Source organism: Ovis aries, chromosome 1, assembly GCF_016772045.2.
Source record: "Ovis aries strain OAR_USU_Benz2616 breed Rambouillet chromosome 1, ARS-UI_Ramb_v3.0, whole genome shotgun sequence".
In the NCBI taxonomy this organism is placed as follows: Eukaryota; Metazoa; Chordata; class Mammalia; order Artiodactyla; family Bovidae; genus Ovis; species Ovis aries.
In genome coordinates this window covers 63439570-63460343 of record NC_056054.1, presented here as the reverse complement: position 1 = coordinate 63460343, position 20774 = coordinate 63439570, and the positions used below count along the sequence as shown (strand labels likewise).

At 35.2% G+C, this 20774-nt stretch overlaps 1 protein-coding gene across 16 annotated transcripts in view; it reads left to right on the top strand.

The window, feature by feature from the left end:
• ODF2L (outer dense fiber of sperm tails 2 like) overlaps window positions 1-6420 on the top strand; it is a 37095-nt gene extending 30675 nt beyond the window's left edge. For all 16 annotated transcript variants that reach the window (XM_042250624.2, XM_042250613.2, XM_060411374.1 and 13 more), the window contains 4 exons: window positions 927-1012; window positions 1095-1257; window positions 3519-3644; window positions 5798-6420. In XM_042250624.2, coding sequence (XP_042106558.1) covers window positions 927-1012; window positions 1095-1257; window positions 3519-3644; window positions 5798-5926 — 504 coding nt within the window. In that variant the 3' untranslated portion in view covers window positions 5927-6420. The remainder of the gene's footprint in view (window positions 1-926; window positions 1013-1094; window positions 1258-3518; window positions 3645-5797) is intronic.
• Window positions 6421-20774: the final 14354 nt, after the last annotated feature.

Here is a 20774-nt window from a genome sequence, read left to right as displayed (position 1 = left end):
ATTTGGATTACTCTCAGTTATTTTTTAAACATATACTTTTTCACTGCATCAGAAGAGAGAGATCATGGGTTTCCTATAGCCATCTCTTAATTAAATGCCTAACACATAGTAAACACTAATAAATATTTTTTCATCTTTTTTTTTCAAAGAAGCATGTCCAAAGGTGGTAGCACATCTTTTTATTTGCGAAATAATTTTAGGAAGAATTCCCTATCTTCTAGATTAATCTGGATTTAATATTGAAAATCATCCTCTTTTTTTTTTAGTATAAATTTATTTATTTCAAAAAGAACCCAAACAATACTTTGCTGACTTTATCTCCTGAGAAGAGATCTTTCTAGGAAAATGTCAAATCACACTAACTGAAATATGAGAAAAAATTTTTTTTCAAAACTGCATTATTTAAACGTAGCTTTTAAAGCAGTGGGAAGAATATTCTGTTTTGGTGTAGGCAAGTGTATCTTTGCTTATCTGTTTTGTTTTGCTTCTCACAAATATGTTTTTTATTCAGTAGTTACAACTTTATAGATATTCTATTATTAATCACTGCCTGTAGATGAATCAGAAAACTGTAAGAGTAATCCTAAGTATCCAACAATAGGAGGTTACTGTTTAAAATCTTCACATTTACTTAACAAAATACATGTTCTTTTTCAATAAAACATTACTCAGAATGTTTTAATTGCCATCTTTCAGTAAAAATTTTAGTTGGTAATTTTCCATGAGGCAGCAATAGTTTTTTTAAAAAATCCAGGAATTTAAGTATTTGTTTTTTAACATTGTAATATTTCTTGGTGTCTCTCTGTGTAGGGATAATAATATTTATGCCATCTTCTTTTTTATATTTGTTCTAGCAAAAAACTATGTAGATTTCTCTGGAAGTCACTTATAAAGAAAATAACCAAGAAAACTTTTTTCTCTTTTAGGTTAATGAAAATCATAATCTTCTGACAAAGCTTTCTCTGGAAGAGGAAAATTATCTTATTCAGTTAAAGTGTGAAAACCTTAAACAGTAAGTATTAAATTGACTTAAAGTTGGTATTACATTTTTTTCTACACTCTATAATTTTAAAATATATGTCTTCTGTAAAAAGAAAATTAGAACAGATGGATGCAGAAAATAAAGAGCTTGAAAAGAAGCTAGCAAACCAAGAAGAATGTCTTAAGCACAGCAATCTGAAGTTTAAAGAAAAATCTGCAGAATATACAGCACTGGCCAGACAGCTGGAAGCTGCTTTAGAAGAAGGAAGACAAAAGGTACAGATGGCCTTTATTTAGAAACGTTTTAATTAGATTACCAAAGAGTCATCTTTTTAAACAGACGATATCTCATCTTGCCAAACCTACAGTTATTGTTTTTAACCTGATGACAGGGTGAAGGGAGCAATTACATTTTTGTTTTTTATCTACTTTTCCCTTTTGGAGCTAAACAGATATGTTACTGGTCCGGAGTTGCTTGACTAAATAAATGGTGATGTGGCAGGGTAAAGGGCAAGAATGGAAAACACTTTATAGGAATCGCCCTTTTTTTTTTTTTTTTTTTTTTTTAATGAAACCAGAGCAGATATGCAAGTTACTGAACCTTTTGGTTTTGATTGAGATTCAGTGAGCTATAAAGCTCAACTCCTTTTTGGCAAATGTTGTAAAAATAAATATGGACAAGAATTAATTTCCAGTTAAATCCGTGTGATTAGCATTTAATAAATATCTCACTGTCTGTTGAGAAGCATTCTGTTAGTGCTTCTGATACAAAGATGAGTAAGAACTGGCCTCAGCTCTCAGGACACTCACAGTTCAGTAGGTAAACAACATGTGAACAGACAGTATCATCCAGCAAGTAGTTGCTACAATGTAGAGAAGACCACAAGGGACACTGCCAGGTGGATTAGTTCAATCTGGAGATGTAGAGAAATGATTCAGGAAGATCTCAAAGAAGAGGTAAATTTATCAAATGATTTGAAAATGTAATCTTGAAAGACACGAGGTGGGCTTTGGAATTCACAAGAGGTGGATTTGAATTCTGGCCCTGACACATTATATCCCAACCCAAGGCAAGCTACTTTCCAGACTTTAGTTTCTTACTTGGTAAAATGGGGATGATGAGTTTCCTCATAGGATTGAATGACACTGGAAAGAGATTGTCTATACCCTGATGACTCTCAGAAGTATATCTCTGCCACAGACTTCTCTCTTTCCTGACATCTAAATTCGTATGCTCTGCTATTTATTTATCTCCTCTTAACATTTTTAGGCAACTCAGACTTAACGTGTCCAACACCAGATTTTGACTGTCTCTCTGAACTCTTCCACCTGTGGTCTTTCACAAGCCTGTTAAAGGCAATTCCACAAGAGTGAGAGAACTTCTGATACCCTTGCACTCTTAAATGTCACATAGATATATTTTGATTTTTTTTTTTTAAACCTCTGGGAAAGCTATTTAAGTTGACTTTGAAAGACATATCATTGAATGAAAGCTGAGTAGTAAAATGTACTGCCAGTGATAGAAATGTAATCCAGGTTTCTCAGTCCCAACCTGTGGGAGAAGAAGAAGTGACTTTAGCCTGGGTTCAGACTAAGTGAACCTTGAAAATGCTGGATGCTCTCAGATTCCTTCTCAGAAGTAGTCAGAGCCCTCAGAGATGTGTCTGCCCTCTCCTTTCCTTCCCGCTGCAGTGAGTGTGGAGCTGCCTGTACTGCCGCAGGAAGCACGCCACTGCCCTGTTGCTGTTGCCCCCACTGCAGGGCCTTGTGAAGGACACGGATACTTGTCCTGGGGGCTCTTTCTCCCAAAGCTTCAAATCCTGTTAGAATTCTTCTCTCACAATCACCCTTGGAATTTGTGTACAAGAAATCTTTGTAAATAACTATAGTAACTTAGAACTTAGTCCGTGGGAGTTAGGTTAGAGGACAGTCCTTCCTACTAGCTCCTTGCTCCTGAACTAGTCTCTGCCTCCACTTTCATTCTTGTGGTTCCAACCCACCTTTCCTGCAAATAGGTTCCCATGTATCTGAATCCTTGGATAAACATCACTAAGCTAGACTTTCTGCTGAAATAAACCATCAGAGAAATACGAAAACTCAAATTCAGACCATTTTGGAAGTGAATGAATGAAAAACCAATCTCGTGTGTGTGTGTGTGTGTGTGTGTGTGTGTGTGTGTGTGTGTGTGTGTGTGTGGTGTGAATATCATCTACCCTGCCCCCAATTCTCTCCATCCAAGTCTATTCTCAGCAGATTGTGGAAATATAGTATTGGGGAAAACCTGCCTACATCACATGTGTGGAACTTCCACTTCCAGCTACTTTTTCAGATACTTCCATACCAAACAGGAGAATGCGTGCTTATGCTATAAGTGTTTCTCAAGATAGAACACCTTTAAACGCTTTCTAGTTAAGTTGTCTAATATCCAAATAATATCTATTTGGAAAGAAGAGATACAGTATAATTATGTCAAGACTTTAAATTATATCTTAAAGAAAGCACATTTAGCTCTTTTATTCTTTCAATTAAAATTACAGGTTTCTGAAGAAATAGAGAAAATGTCATCTAGAGAAAGGGCTTTACAAGTCAAAATAGTAGATCTGGAAAATGAACTTAGAAAGAAAAATGAAGAACAAAATCAACTTGTTTGCAAAATGAACAGTGTAAGTATTAGTATGGCTTAATGTATTTTCATTAAAAATAAGTTAGCATTTAACATTCTTACCATGGAGTTTTAGTTAAACAGTTAACATACAAAGTGAAGGGAATCAAGGCTATTACTTTACTGATAGTACTAAAAGTAACAAATAATGTAAATCATAAAAATAAAAATGTCAGCATTTGGCCAAAGAATTATTATCCTGCATCCTTGGTAGCTTCTATTACATTTCCCCCAAAGTCTCATCAGGCCCTTTCCCTGCATATTATTTTTACATGACAGATGCTTAATGAGAGTTACAGATATCATTTACTTGTTTTCTTTGTATTATGGATTTTTCATTTTTAAGATAAACACTATGATTAGATTTTGATAGTATTAAATAATGAATATTATATTTTAGGAAGTTATAAGTTGATGATTTAGATGTTTAGTTTTATCTGCACATGAGGTGGATGCTCGGGTCTACTCAGTCTTAAAATGAGAATACCAATATGAAAGCTAGCACGAGTTGTGATTGACTTAATTGAAAATTATCTACTGAACAGTGACATAGAAAATAATAATACTTTTTTTTTTTTCCAGGAGCCAGACTCCATAACTATTTTTTCATTCCCAAGCATGTAAACCATTGAAAACCTGAAAGGTTCAAAAGTTAAATATTCTAGCCATCATTGTTAGTTTAATTTTATTACCATCAAAAGTTTCATGGCAATTTAATCAGGACAAAACATTTCTCATCTTTAGTTTAGCACAGACCTTCACTTTATTTCACAATATTTTTTAGTCACTGTCAGAGTTTCTGTTATATTATAAAATGTACGATATTCTGTGTGTAATTGAAACTTCTAAACATAAGTATATTAAAATGAGGTATGTGTGTTATAATATTCCTAGTACTTGGTTAAGGCTGCTAAAATAAGTAAAGTTAAGATCTGATGTTTTGTTAATCTTGATGATTTTTACAGTAGTAAAAATTTAGAATTCTGACCCTGGATTTAGACATTGCTGAAAAATGGGTTTATTTCTGTCCCTTCCCGGGGGCAGTTCAGTTGGCAGTTTCAGATATTTGTTTTATATACACGCCTTAGCTCCATCTGAATTGTAAGCACCCTGAGAGGCTGTCTCATAGTTAATTGTATGCTGCTGTCTTCCATAGTGACTGACCCACAGTAGCAGGCCTCTACAGATTTTCTGCCCAGTGCTTCAGAGGGAGAGAGAGGGTGGAGTAGATACACAGACCCAAGGGTGACCCTCAGGGGCCTACTCTAGATCAAGAAGCCTGAAATGTCTTTGGAATATATTATATACTTACATTTTAAAATCTATGTACATTTTGCATTCTACCTTATAATATGTGTATTTGTATTAATATTTTTCCCTCCAAGTTGTTGAGTAAAATCAATGTTTCTCAAAGATCCATTATAGTCATTCTATGACTTTGTAGACTTCAGCCTGGCGAGTTGTTTTATACCACCCACTACACTTTCCCTGGGGGCATTGCTCAGTTTCAGAAGGTAGCTGGTGTCATTGAACACCTGGTAGGAAGGATATAAAAGCTTTTTCTTCTCACAGTTCCTACATTTTACTTGGAAGCTAGGTGATATTTGTAGCCTGTCTATCTAAAATATTTTCAGTGAACAGATCTGTTTGGGAATTTACGCACAACTGAATATTTTAAAAATACATTTTAAATGTTTTCCTCAAAGACCACATATGATATTGAGTTCATTTTGTTTTTAAAAGATTCTAAAAATAAAATGTTCATATTATCAAAACTAGAATTCTGTCAGTTTTTAAGATAGCAAAAGTAGTCAGCCTTTTAGGGAAAGAAAATGACAAAAACTAGTATTAAAATATGCCATGTTAAATGTAATAGAAATTGTGACAGTTTCAAGTAAAATCTATTTAAGTTAATCATATTAAATATATAATAATTTAGGGCTAAGTGAGTGTGTATTACAACAAACTGTCACAGAGAGATCAACCATGTATGTGCTCTGTTTATTCTAGATTTTAAAGAAAAGTGAGCTCTAAGATTTTTTTCTTTAAAAAAATTAAAAACCATGTATTCAATATTGTGTATATAAATTTGTATATTATCACTGTCTGATATTAATGTCATTATTAACTATTTTTATTTCTTTTTTTATTTAGAAAGCACAACATCAGGAAGTATGTTTGAAAGAAATACAACATAGTCTTGAAAAGTCAGAGAATCAAAATGAGAGTATTAAGAATTACTTACAGTTTCTTAAAACCTCTTATGTAACAATGTTTGGATAAATTTTTGGCTTTACTTTCTATAAACAATAGATTTTTACTATGAGTAAAAAGTAATTAGGTAAAAATTAAATAAATATGTTATCTGTTGCTATACTTTATGATTTATGAATGGTGCTATTAGGCTTTTATGTAAAGATTTTTGAAACATAATTTATTATCCAGTTGAAATTTTAAAACAAGATACTTGTTAATATTCCTTTTTTGCTGGATAGTCTTCACTTAACTCTGGATTAATATCTATTTAATTTATTTTGGTTTCTAGAATATCTTATATACAGAAGAGAAGCTAGAATCATTCTTTGTGACTATAGCTACCATTCAAATGAATTTGTAATAAACCTCGGCCAATTATGAGCCAAATACATGATTTTAAATAATGTATGTAATTGTTTTACACTATAGTGCTATATGTGTATATATTAATATAATAAAAGAAAATACTCTGAATATTATTTTTAATAATGATATAATTACATAGTTTTAAAGTTGCCAAATGTCTCAGTGTACTTAATATTGTTTCAAATATATGCTAAAATGCCATTATAATTTCTGTCAGGTTTTAAATATAGAATTTTAAGTCATGGCTTTATTAAATGCCAACTGACAGTGACAGATGAAAACACGCATGCATTGTTTCTTTATAGAGAATAGGTCTTTAGTCTTTCCTGCGAATTTATAGTCTCTTTTTGTTCATCTTATGTTAGTGATTGATATTATTAGTGTAGACATTCTGAAACCCCTGAGTTAACTGAGAGATTAAAGAGGAGTGATTTTTCCTACCCCTTCCCATGGCCAACTCACATGGGATGATCAAAATAAACACTCTTAATACCAGGAAGCTTTAGAGTGAGATCTTTGTTATTGGGATGGAGTAGAAGAGACACCAAGAACATGTTCTGTGTAATCTCTTACCCTATGTGTCAAGTCAGGATACTCTACAAGGGAACAGATATAATTGACAAAGAATCAAGTAATAGTGACTCCTCTCAGAGAATGACTTGAGAGGTGTTTATTCAAAGGACACTCAGGTCTGTAAAGATCAGTCAAAGCAGCAAGTTGTGTACTACAAAGTCGAGCCTATGAACTGAGCTCAGTCCCTCCAAGATATTTTATCTACTTCTCTGACCAGAAATGAGGGCCTGCTTTTCTCTGATCCTCTCACTCCTAAGATTGCCGTCTATCATCTGCAGGGGCTTACTTCCCAGTGACCCAATTGCTTCATAGTATTTTTCAAAAATACAGTAATTTCAGAAACTGGCCACATTTTTTGCCTAACAAGTGCTAATAAATTAGTGTTGCCTTTTAATTTTAAATCATAGTACTTGTGTTACATCCTTGACCCTTGTGATTCTTTCTTCATCTCCTTAAGCAAAGGCAGCCTTTCTTCTAAAGAAAGAAAACTAAGGTTCTTGAGCATTTTCCACTAGACTTTGAACTCTTTAAGAACAGAACTGTATCTTACTGACATTTCTATTTCAGCTGCAACACAAGACCTGGTATATAGACACTTAGTTGATGTTTGTGGATAGGTAGGTGGATGTTAAAAGAGGGAGGTATTCATATTCCTGTTTTAAATATGAAGAGTATAAGAGGAATTAACTCCTGTGGCTATGGTATAAAGCTCTCTGAGTTTTAAAGTTGGTATTTGAACTTGAGTCTTCTGACTCCAGAATCTCTGTACAATACTTTTTTCCTGTTGTAAGCAGTGACAGCAGCATTAGCCCAGTGGCAGCATTGCTAGTATTTATTGAGCACTAGTCTGTGCCAATGGCAGCCCACTCCAGTGTTCTCGCCTGGAGAATCCCAGGGACGGCGGAGCCTGGTGGGCTGCCATCTATGGGGTCACACAGAATCGGACACGACTGAAGTGACTCAGTAGCAGCAGCAGCCGTCTATGCCAAAGTTCTGACTCTGATACTTGTATTAATTCATTTACCCTTTGTCTAATGAGATAGGTGCTGTTAATTACATTTACTCTTCAGGAAACCAAAACACAGAAAAGTAACTCACTCAAGGTCACACAGCTAGTAAGTAGCAGGTATCCAGAATCTCTTCTCTTAGCTATGACCATACTATCTTCATGTATATTTTATAAATAAAGGTAATGGTTTCTTGTAACAATCATGCATTACTTCATCTATGAATACTTTCTCTTTTAAACATTTTTAATTTTATCAAAGAAATTTGTGCATATGGTATTTAAAAGTTGGTCCCCACCATATTTTGGCTAGACTATGGAAGGAAAAGACCCTAAGGTCGGTACTTGGATGTAGTGACACAGAATAACAAAGGAAATTTACCAGAACTAGAACTTTAGCAATCTCCCTGCTTAACGTTTCCATGTGAAGCATTAAGCACAGTCATTGGGTTTTTCTGGCATGTGAACCAAACTCAGTGTCAGGGAGGCTCACAGTCAGTCCCTGGGAATCCCCAAGTGGTGTCTGCTTCCAGCTTCCCATCATCCCAGATGGGGAAAGAAGGCCCTTGTTCCCACAGTACTAATAGGCTGGCAGGATTTTCTGTTTATCCTTGATATTCAGGGTCTCATGACTCTTAAGTTCTAAATGTTTCCTTCTATTATTTATGTGATTATTACCTCTCTACATATTCCTCCCCTCTTCCTTATTTTGTATGCTGGATCTGACCTCCACACCACTTGCCTTTTCCCTCAGGGTATCTGTTATAGGACTTCTTGTGAGGCATTTCTTCCATCTGATGTTTCTAACCACTTATATGGTTCTCAGGGGCAGTCATTCTCTTTTTCTGTTGGATACTGAATTTCTAAATAAGAAGTATTGAATTTTAGTTCCTAAAAATGTTGGAGGTTTTTTTTTTTTTTTTTGTATTTTGCACTGTAATTCCATTCTATTTTCATTAAAATTCTCTTGTTTCTTCCATTGGTTCTACTGCAGTAGGCATCTCCTGTTTCTGTTCTGTTGGCCGTCTTTCTTTCAGAGCGCTGTGAGTTTTAATTTTCCTTGCCTACTCGTGGTTGTGGTTCCCGCCATACTTGCCAGCAGCCTGCCTTGCATATTTCTGGGGCAGCAGGAAAGTAAGTGGTGAAAGGCACCATGGCTTCAGTGCTCATGGCCTGCAGTGCGGTGCTGTGAGAAACCCTCCTGCTCCCAGACTTTTCCAGTCACAAGCATCAGTGCTTTCCCAGCTACCAGTATTGGAAGCACATTGCTCCACTGAAGAGTGCTTCAAGGTTTTCTGGGATCAGCAAGTTTGTTGCAGAAACAATGAGTGAAGTTCCCTTTGGAGGAGAACCATGGGCAGCGTCTCTACCAGGAACAATGTGCAGCACTTTAAAGAAGGAATTCGGCCTGTATCTGAGATTTGTTCGTGATTTTTATTTTTAGGGTAAAATAACTCTCGGAGTTTTGTGTTGGGTATGATTAACTTTTCATAATCAAGCATTTATATACACAAATGTATATACATTTATAAGTAAGTAAGTTCACATATGTTGGTATGAGCATGGAGGAAGGTATAGAAAAGCCTACATGCCTTGGTAGGGTTGGAGGAAATAGTAATAACTTTTCACTTTTTCTGATGAGGTTATATTTCAATTATTTTTTTCTAATCAGATTTTTAAAAATTCAAACATTAGAGGACAGGCTTGATAGGTACAAAGTGGAAGAAAGGTAGGCTTTGTAAGAGGATATGGTCTGACATCGAATCCTGGAATTTGATTTTCAGAGGTGGACTAACTTGGGACAAGGAGAAAGTAGAGAGAAGCCTGATTGAGGAGGAGCTGGAGGGTCACTGGAGTCCAGGGTGTTGGGCTGAGAGGTCTTGGGTGTGAAGCTATCTGGGATATGGAGAGCTTTGGAATAGAGCTGAAGGATAAGCAACTAACCTAGTTAAATTTGAGCAGATGTGTAATTACTCTGGTAAGGAGTGAAGTTTCTGGTTGCATTTAGAATAAAATCCAAAATCCTCAACGTGACTTTCGAGACCCGGCCCCCCTCCTCAACCCCTCAGACCACTCTCCTCACCCATTTGCCCAATTGTGCTTGGTTTCCTTGAAAGCTGAGTTGTTTTCTTCTCATTCTTAAATGCTCTTTGTCACTCTTGGCCTGACCAAATCCTACTGATTCTCTCATATACCTTCTTATTCTTTTCTTTCATAATTGGCAATTAATTGCATAATTATATGTTTCATATTTGTCTTACTAGATTTTAAACTTCATGAGGATTTACTGTTCTGTAGTCTACAGCTAACAAGGTGGCTGGCACATGGCAGGCACTAAATACATATTTGTTGGGTGGATAGATAGATTATGGGGTAGTGATATTGCTTCTAGTTCTGAGCTTCAAAGTAGGGACAGAGGATTTGGCTACTAAAGGGAAATTGTATGGAGTCTGGGAGAATGAGTAGCTTTCACTTCTGAGAGCTGCTAGGGAAGCAATTTCCCGGATGATGGGTCAAGTTATCTTTCAGGCAGAGGTAGAGACAGAAGAGACTTAGGATGTAGAGACCTTGTTTATAATCTGATACACGTGTGTCCCAGAGGCCACAGTGGAAAATGCGAGGGAGCAGGTACTAGAAGTCAGAAAGATAGAATGGGTTCTACTTAAACAGCTGTTTGCTTCAGATAGTTTAACAGGAATTTCTTTTTTTCTTGTCTAAGAAGGCTGAACTCTAAAGAATTGATGCTTTTGAACTGTGGTGTTGGAGAAGACTCTTGACAGTCCCTTGGACTGTAAGGAGATCCAACCAATCCATTCTGAAGGAGATCAACCCTGGGATTTCTTTGGAAGGAATGATGCTAAAGCTGAAACTCCAGTACTTTGGCCACCTCATGCAAAGAGTTGACTCATTGGAAAAGACTCTGGTGCTGGGAGGGATTGTGGGCAGGAGGAGAAGGGGATGACAGAGGATGAGATAGCTGGATGGCATCACCGACTCAATGGACATGAGTTTGGGTGAACTCCCGGAGTTGGTGATGGACAGGGAGGCCTGGCATGCTGCAATTCGTGGGGTCGCAAAGTGTCTGACACGACTGAGCGACTGAACTGAACTGAACTGAACTGAAGAATTAATAAAAATCCCATACATTATCTTCTTTTCTTTTGATGCTACTGAACTGGGAAGTTGGTTAAATCCTAAGTGTATCTTAGTGGTTTTGATTTATTTACCATTATAACCAGTTGCAGTACTTTCAGATAACACATACACACACATGCACACACTTGCACAAATATTTAAATAACATTTTCCTTAAAATTTAAGATTTCTTTAAAATCACAAAGTTTAGTCTTATTTTTAAAAATAACTTTAGTATCTTGCTTCTTATATAGGTTTAGTTTGGAGTGGGCACTAGAGGTAAGAACAACTGTTAGGTATCCCCTATATCTAGTTTGTTATTAGATAAAGTTAACATTGACAGTTGTTTATGGCCAAAGCTAAAAAAATTAAACCTGTAATTAACTGTCATACATTACTGAAACATTTTAATTATATACTGTGAATGCTTTTGGCAGGCTTAAAGTTTATTTTTTGCAGCTTTTTTGTAAAATAGATATCTTCCCCTATCATTCAAAACAATGAACTTAATTAAAAAAAAGAATTAACTACAGAGGGCATGTAAAGCCAGGGCAGTAAGACATGGTCCTTAAAGAAAATTATGATTTCATTTTAATAATTAAATTTCTTGAGTAATAACAAAACCTCTTGACTGTTACCTGACTGTAATATTGCCTAAACCTATTCTTATTTTTAAAAGGTTTGTTTTCACCTCTACAGATAAAATACTTAATTACCTTAAAATTTCATAAATTTTCATTTCTACATTTCTATGCTAGAAGTTTAACTTTTACTATTTTGAACTTAATTGAAAAAAAACTATTTTTTCACTTTATCAATAGTACCCATGAGCTTGAACACTATCAGAAGTTAAAGCATTTCAAGAAATAATTTTAATTTCAAATGAGGTGATTTATGCTAAAACTCTAAGCATAACACTTGAGGGTAAAATAGACAAAAGATTTTTATGCTTTCTTTTATCTGCCCAACATTTAAAGAGCTGTTACAAATTAATATAAAGTCCTGTCAGATAAAATAGCCACAGGGGAAAAAAAAAAAACAACTCAGAAGAATAACTAATGACTGATAAACATTTTTATAGGATGTTCAGATTTTATTAGTAATTAAATATAAAAGAAAATTAATCTTTTATTCTCCTCAGTTCAGTTCAGTCGCTCAGTCATGTCCGACTCTTTGCTACCCCATGAATCACAGCATGCCAAACCTCCCTATCCATCACCAACTCGCGGAGTTCACTCAGACTCCTGGCCATCTAGTCGGTGATGCCATCAGCCATTTCATCCTCTGTTGTCCCCTTCTCCTCCTGCCCCCAATCCCTCCCAGCATCAGGGTCTTCTCCAGTGAGTCAACTCTTCGCATAAGATGGGCAAAGTATTGGAGTTTCAGCTTCAGCATTAGTCCTTCCAGTGAACACCCAGGACTGGTCTCCTTTAGGATGGACTGGTTGGATCTCCTTGCTGATGAAGGGACTCTCAAGAGTCTTCTCCAACACCACAGTTCAAAAGCATCAATTCTTGGGCGCTCAGCTTTCTTCACAGCCCAACTCTTACATCCATATATGACCACTGGAAAAACCATAGCCTTGACTAGACGGACCTTTGTTGGCAAAGTAATGTCTGCTTTTGAATATGCTATCTACGTTGGTCATAACTTTGCTTCCAAGGAGTAAGTGTCTTTTAATTTTGTGGCTGCAATCATCATCTGCAGTGATTTTGGAGCCCCACAAAATAAAATCTGACACTGTTTCCACTGTTTACCCATCTATTTCCCATGAAGTGATAGGACCAGATGCCATGATCTTAAGATTTTTGAATGTTGAGTTAGGCCAACTTTTTCACTCTCCTCTTTCACTTTCATAAAGAGGCTCTTTAGTTCCTCTTCACTTTCTGCCATAAGGATGCTGTCATCTCCATATCTGAGGTTGTTGATATTTCTCCAATATCAATATTGGAGAAATCTGTCAATCTGGATTCCAGCTTGTGCTTCTTCCAGCTCAGCGTTTCTCATGATGTACTCTGCATATAAGTTAAATAAGCAGGGTGACAATATACAGCCTTGACGTACTCCTTTTCCTATTTGGAACCAGTCTGTTCCATGTCCAGTTCTAACTGTTGCTTCCTGACCTGCATATAGGTTTCTCAAGAGGCAAGTCAGGTGGTCTGGTATTCCCATCTCTCAGAATTCTCCACAGTTTATTGTGATCCACACAGTCAAAGGCTTTGGCATAGTCAATAAAGCAGAAATAGATATTTTTCTGGAACTCTCTTGCTTTTTCGATGATCCAGCTGATGTTGGCAATTTGATCTCTGGTTCCTCTGCCTTTTCTAAAACCAGCTTGAACATCTGGAAGTTCATAGTTCATGTATTGCTGAAGCCTGGCTTGGAGAATTCTGAGCATTACTTTACTAGCGTGTGAGATGAGGGCAATTGTGCGGTAGTTTGAGCATTCTTTGGCATTGCCTTTCTTTGGAATTGGAATGAAAACTGACCTTTTCCAGTCCTGTGGCCACTGCTGAGTTTTCCAAATTTGCTGGCATATTGAGTGCAGCACTTTCACAGCATCATCCTTCAGGATTTGAAATAGATCAACTGGAATTCCATCACCTCCACTAGCTTTGTTCGTAATGATGCTTTCTAAGGCCCACTTGACTTCACATTCCACGATATCTGGCTCTAGGTGAGCGATCACACCATTGTGATTATCTGGGTCATGAAGATCTTTTTTGTACAGTTCTTCTGTGTATTCTTGCCACCTCTTCTTAATATCTTCTGCTTCTGTTAGGTCCATACCATTTCTGTCCTTTATCGAGCCCATCTTTGCATGAAATATTCCCTTGGTATCTCTAATTTTCTTGAAGAGATCTCTAGTCTTTCCCATTCTGTTTTAGTATTTTACAGATGATAAATGCAGATTCTTTATACAGTTCTCAGAAAACCTCTTGCTTTATTAAAAATGTAAACTTTTATCTAGTCACAAATGTTTTATTTAATCTATAAATAATTAATCCAATAATAAATTGAGAGTTTACTGTCATAGCTGGCAATGTAAAAGACTATTAGAATGTATTTACACATTAGAGTTTAATTGATTCAATGTGATGTCCTTTTACGGGATGATAAATATGTAAGGAAAGTAGTAGCCTATGATTATGGAATTAATTCCTGCAAGAAGTTGATTATAATTAGATAGAATAATCATTGTTATACTCAGCTGGGGGTAACTGGAATGGCTGGGAAAATAAAATTCTCTAGGCTAATTTACAGTCATCAGGTTGGTACTGATGGTGGGAATGTTATAAATGATGGGCTGCTGTGTGTGTGTTAGTGAGCATCAGCCAAGAAAGACTGTGTATACTATAAGAAATGGTAAAGGCTGTGCCGCTATGATAAAGCTTTATGAGGCTGCAATAACTTTCTAATCCTAAATGATTCAGAAGTAAATTAACAAAATCATTAAATGCAAAAGGATCCAGTTATGATCCCTTGTTCAGCTGCCAATAATGAGGCAATTCTGTAACCATATACTTCAGTTTCTGATTTTGTATTCCCAAGTAAAGGGAGACATTTTTACTAAGAAAAAAGTTAAAGTTACCTATCACATGTTATTGGATTGATTATGAGTAAAGTGTGAGGTGTATTGTAAGATGGAGTGCATTTAATGTTTAACTATTATTAAGGTAATGGGAGACAGTATAAAATAGTTTCTTAACTCTCAGTTCAGTTCAGTTCAATAACTTAGTCATGTCCAACTTTTTGCAACCCCATGAACTGCAGCATGCCAGGCTCCCCTGTCCATCACCAACTCCCAGAGCTTGATCAAACTCATGTCCATTGACTCAGTGTTGCCATCAAACCATCTCATTCTCTGTCATCCCTTTCTCCTCCTGCCTTCAGTCTTTCCCAGCATCAGGGTCTTTTCCAATGAGTCAGTTCTTCGCATCAGGTGGCCTACGTATTGGAGCTCTAGCTTTAGCATCAGTCCTTCCAATGAATATTCAGGGCTGATTTCCTTTAGGATTGACTGATTTGATCTCCTTGCAGTCCAAGGGACTCTTAAGAGTCTTCTCCAACACCACAGTTCAAAAGCATCAATTTTTTAGTGCTCAGCTTTCTTTATGGTCCAACTCTCATTCTTAACCCTAGCTCCCAATTAATTTAAGTATTTATATCTGTCTATATAAGTTTTGTTTTCTTCAGACTGCTTATACATATTTCTTTATAAAATTATTTTTAAGTATTTTGGAGTTTTTGTGTAGAATCAGAATTGTTAGCTTCTAACTACTACTAATATATATGAATACTATCATTTTTATCTTGTTTTCAGTTATATTACTAATTAATTCTGTTTTCCAGTGGATACTCTGGCCTTTTCTAAATAGACAGTAAAACATTATAATTAGCAGTATTAGTTAACACTGTACTTTAGTTAAGTATCACTTGTGTTTAAAATGTCTTTTACAAATGATTTATTTATAGCAGGATACAAACAAAATGCACACATTGCATTTGGTGGACATGTCTCCTGAGTCTTTAACAGTTTCTGTTCCTTAATTTTTCATTTATTTATGGAACATTTACATTTATTTATGGAATACATGGATCATTTACCCTAGAGAATTTCTTACAGTCTGTACTTGGCTGATTATATTCTCATGACATTATTTAATAGTTTATTCATCTCCTGTCTTTCCCATAAACCAGTAATTTGGTCCAAAATCTTGACTGCATTCAGTTTTAAATCTTTCTGGCAAAAGTAACTTTGTTGGTGGTGCTGTATGCTTTCAACTGCATCACATTAGGAGCAATGCTATGTCTGGGTGTCCTACTATTATTAACATTAAAATGAACCAGTGGATTCAGATGATGTCAGACTAAGTCATTCAAGGAATTACATCAACTTTTTACCAAATGCTTTTAAGCAGCCATTGATGATCGTTGCCAAGTCTGTTATTTTATTAAGAAATTTTAATATGGTGATTTTCAAATTCTAGTATTCTTCTGTATCTATTCATTACTCATTTTCTATTAAAAAAATCTTTACCTCCTCAACTGTTTAATTATCCTGAAGGAAAGCTGAAATGCTTGATTCAATTTTTAGAGTAATGAATGAGTGCCTGGTAGCCTCAAAAAGTGACAAATAAGGTTTTGGGTTTTTCAGTATATTCTTACCAATTTTATGTATAAATACACACACACACATACACACACACACATATATATACATGCATGCTAAGTTGTTTCAGTTATGTCTGACTCTTTGCAACTTTATGGACCATAACCCACCAGGCTCCTCTGTCCAGGGGATTCTTGTCCAAGGCAAGAATACTGGAGTGGATGCCATGCCCTCCTCCAGGGGATCTTTCTAACTCAGGGATTGAACCCCATATCTTTTATGTATCCTGCATTGGCAGGCAGAATTTTTAACACTAGTGCCACTTGGGAAGCCCATCTATATATATATATGTGTATGTGTGTCTATATATATATGTTCATATATATGTATGTTTATATGTCTATATGTATACATGTATAGATATAATATGTCAGTGTATATCTCTCGATGTATCCCTCTCTCTCTCTCTCTCTCTCTCTCTGTCTATATATATATATATATATATATAGACACTGAGCCACCAGGGGTTTCCACCAGGTGGCTCAGTGGTAATGAATCCACCTGCCAACACAGGAGATGTGGGTTTGATCCTTGGATCAGGAAGATCCTCTGGAGAAGCAAATGGCAACCCACTCTAGTATTCTTGCCTCGGAAATCCCATGGACAGAGGAGCCTGGTGGGCTACAGTCCATGGGGTCACAAAAGTGTCAGATACAATTTAGCAACTAAACTACAATGTCTATTTTAACCCATCACGGTAACTTATTTTTATTTTGTTTAAAAAAAACTCTTTTTCCTATAATAGTGAGTGAGGTCTGGGTAGGTATGTGTGTGCCTGGTTTGCATTTTTTAGTCTGTATTTTTCTTATCTCACATATGCGTTCCTAAAATATTTTCTTTCTTTCATTTTTATATATAATAAAAATGTTATTTCTGATTTTGTGATTTCTGATATTGAGAATTTATTATCCTTTTTAAACTTCAGTATTAATTTTTCCAAATCTTCCTTATTTTGTCCATTTTATCTGTCATGGAGTAATTCTGATATATATTAAAGTCTCTCACTCCATGTGTGTTGCTGTCCATTTTTCCTTCTACATGAAATACTTTTTTCTACATAATTTAATGTTGTTATTATTTAATGTTATCCCTTTTCCTTCATAGGTATCAAATTGTGCCTATTTCATTGTTTTTTTTTGTTTCAATGACTCTTCATGGAAACAAGGAATTTATTTCTTTTTCCATCCTCTCCCTTTCTCAGTCTTTAATAATTTAGTCTGAGGTTGTAATTTCCATCATTTACTGGTTTTTAATAGAGTAATATAAAATTACTTTAAAAATAAAAATTAATGTTATAAAATAGTCATTTGAATTTATATTTTTATCTGTAACTGATTTCATAGAAAAGCACACCTAGCCTGGAAACCCTGAGGCTGGCAATAAAACCACGTTCAAGAGACTTTTAAATTGCTATGAAAAAGATGAGGAAAATGCTCTCTCCTTTTGTTAACAAGTAAACTGACATTCAATAAGGAATTTGAGGCTTCTTGATTTTTAAGATAGATTAAAAAAAAAACTCAGAATAACATGCAATCATTTCAGTTTTTGTTTGTTTTTAAGACATTAATTCTAGATTTACTTTGGGCCTTACTCTTTTGAGACTTGTTCTTATCATATATGAGGCTACTTTTCAAGTTTCAGTCAGGGTAATTCTTTTCCAGTTTCTTCAATGATTGTTGATCTCACGCATTTTTAAACTTAATTTTATCATTAATAATTTAATTATGAAGATAACAAATCTCTAATTAAAAATAGAGGGTACTGAAGAATGTGATGTGAAAAGTATTACCTCAGCTGATTCTCATCCCAAATTCCACTCCCTAAAGCAGCCACTGATAACAGTTCCCTAATCATACCATTTAACCTTCAAAAGATAGCCTAATTCTCAAGTAGTTTAGTCTAAGAAAGAAATATAATCTGGTTCTTTTACAAATAGCAAGAATTAATTTTCAATATTTTAAAATTTTAGTAACACACAAAGCTAGAGATTACTGAATAATATTTAACATGTTTGTTAATGCTGATGTGGCTAAGTAAAAATTTTCTGCAATTTATTTTCCTTTATCTCTTCTGAGTAAGAGCATAAGCTACCCTTTTAAAAAAGATGTTTTTCAATATTTCTAATATATATAGAAAGTTTTACTTGCTATTACTATCCACATAAAATCACTGGTAAAATTGTAGTAACTTAAGTTCTATTTTAAAAAATGAAAGTATAATTTAGCAGTGGCCTTTTGTATGTTTTTCACTTAATGCAGTCCTTTTAAGGCCATACATTCCAGTATCCAAGTTTTAAAGTAGTTTGTATACACCCAAGAGGCAAAGCCATGACTTTAATCATTTCCTCACCAGAACTTCAATTATGCCAAGCACTTTTTAATTATCCTGCAGCCCACAGTCTATTCTTAGTCAAAAGCCTGACTTGTACACAGGCAATATTCCTCTGTGGCAAGATTTAACTCACCACTTTGCAACCCCACCCATGAAAAAGCTCTGCGAATTAAAAGCTACTAAATTAAGTGTGTATTTTTAACAGCCTCAATTTTAAAGTCAATTTTGGCATGACAGTAGAAGATATTTTTTTGAAGTAAAAAAATGCTATGTTGGCATTTCATGGTATTTTCAGAATGCAGCTTATTTTTCAGGTTGTCTATTTAGAAAGTTAGTTTCTTCTAACATTTTTTTTTCCTAAAGGAAATATATATGGTCATCTTGTCCCATCACTTTTATTTTTGCATTATTTAAGAAAGAAGATTCTGAACACAAAAGAACAATTATAGAAAAGGGACTTCTGTGTGAGGACAGGGGTGTAGGGTAACAGGAAAGATCTGGAGCCCCAGGAGGCTGCAGGGGAAGCGCAGAGCTGACATGTAGCTGGATTTAGCATTTCATGCACAGATCAAAGCCTGAAATAAGTCCAAAATTAAGAGAAAAGTAAACTACATAGAATTATTGTGCTTTTTTCACTACTTAGTAATGGAAAATCTATTTTTCCCAGTGAATGTAAGTAGAACACAAGTCATTTCAGGACAAGCTTGTATAATGTTTATATAAATTAATCATTTAAAAAATAGTTAATGAGGATCTGTTCCATGTAAGATTCTGTGCTGCTTTTGTCATAAAGTAGCTTCAATAATTTACTGCTTCTATATCCCCTAAAGTCAGGAACAAGAAAAGGGTGCCCACTTTCACCAGTACTATTCAACATTGTTCTGGAAGTTTTGGCCACAGCAATCAGAGCAGAAAATGAAATAAAAGGAATTGGAAAAGAAGAAGTAAAACTCTCACGGTTTGCAGACGGCATAATCCTCTAAGTAGAAAACCCTAAAGACTCTACCAGAAAATTACTAGAGTTAATCAATGAATATAGTAAAGTTGCAGGATATAAAATCAACACACAGAAATCCCTTGCATTCCGATAGACTAATAATGAGAAAATAGAGAAGGAAACAATTCCATTCACCATTGCAATGAAAAGAATAAAATACTTAGGAATATATCTACCTAAAGAAACAAAATACCTATATATAGAAAACTATAAAACACTGGTGCAAGAAATCAAAGAGAACGCTAATAGATGGAGAAATATACCGTGTTCATGGATTGGAAGAATCAATATAGTGAAAATGAGGATACTACCCAAAGCAATCTATAGATTCAATGCAATCCCTATCAAGCTACCAACGGTATTTTCACAGAGCTAGAACAAATAATTTCACAATTTGTATGGAAATACAAAAAAACCTTGAATAGCCAAAGCAATCTTGAGATAGAAGAATGGAATTGGAGGAATCAAGCTGCCTGACTTCAGGCTCTACTACAAAGCCACAGTCATCAAGGCAGTATGGTACTGGCACAAAGACAGAAATATAGATCAATGGAACAAAATAGAAAGCCCAGAGATAAATCCACACACCTCTGGACACCTTATCTTTGACAAAGGAGGCAAGAATATACAATGGATTAAAGACACTCTCTTTAACAAGTGGTGCTGGGAAAACTGGTCAACCACTTGTAAAAGAATGAAACTAGAACACTTTCTAACACCATACACAAAAATAAACTCAAAATGGATTAAAGATCTAAACGTAAGACCAGAAACTATAAAACTCCTAGAGGAGAACACAGGCAAAACACTTTTCGACATAAATCACAGCAGGATCCTCAATGACCCACCTCCCAGAATATTGGAAGTAAAAGCAAAAATAAACAAATGGGACCTAATTAAAATGAAAAGCTTCTGCACAACAAAGGAAACTATAAGCAAGGTGAAAAGACAGCCTTCTGAATGGGAGAAAATAATAGCAAATGAAGCAACAGACAAAGAACTAGTCTCAAAAATATACAAGCAACTCCTGCAGCTCAATTCCAGAAAAGTAAACGACCCAATCAAAAAATGAGCCAAAGAACTAAACAGACGTTTCTCCAAAGAAGATATACAGATGGCTAACAAACACATGAAAAGATACTCAACATCACTCATTATCAGAGAAATGCAAATCAAAATCACAGTGAGGTACCATTTCACGCCAGTCAGAATGGCTGTGATCCAAAAGTCTACAAGCAATAAATGCTGGAGAGGATGGTGTGGAGAAAAGGGAACCCTCTTACATTGTTGGTGG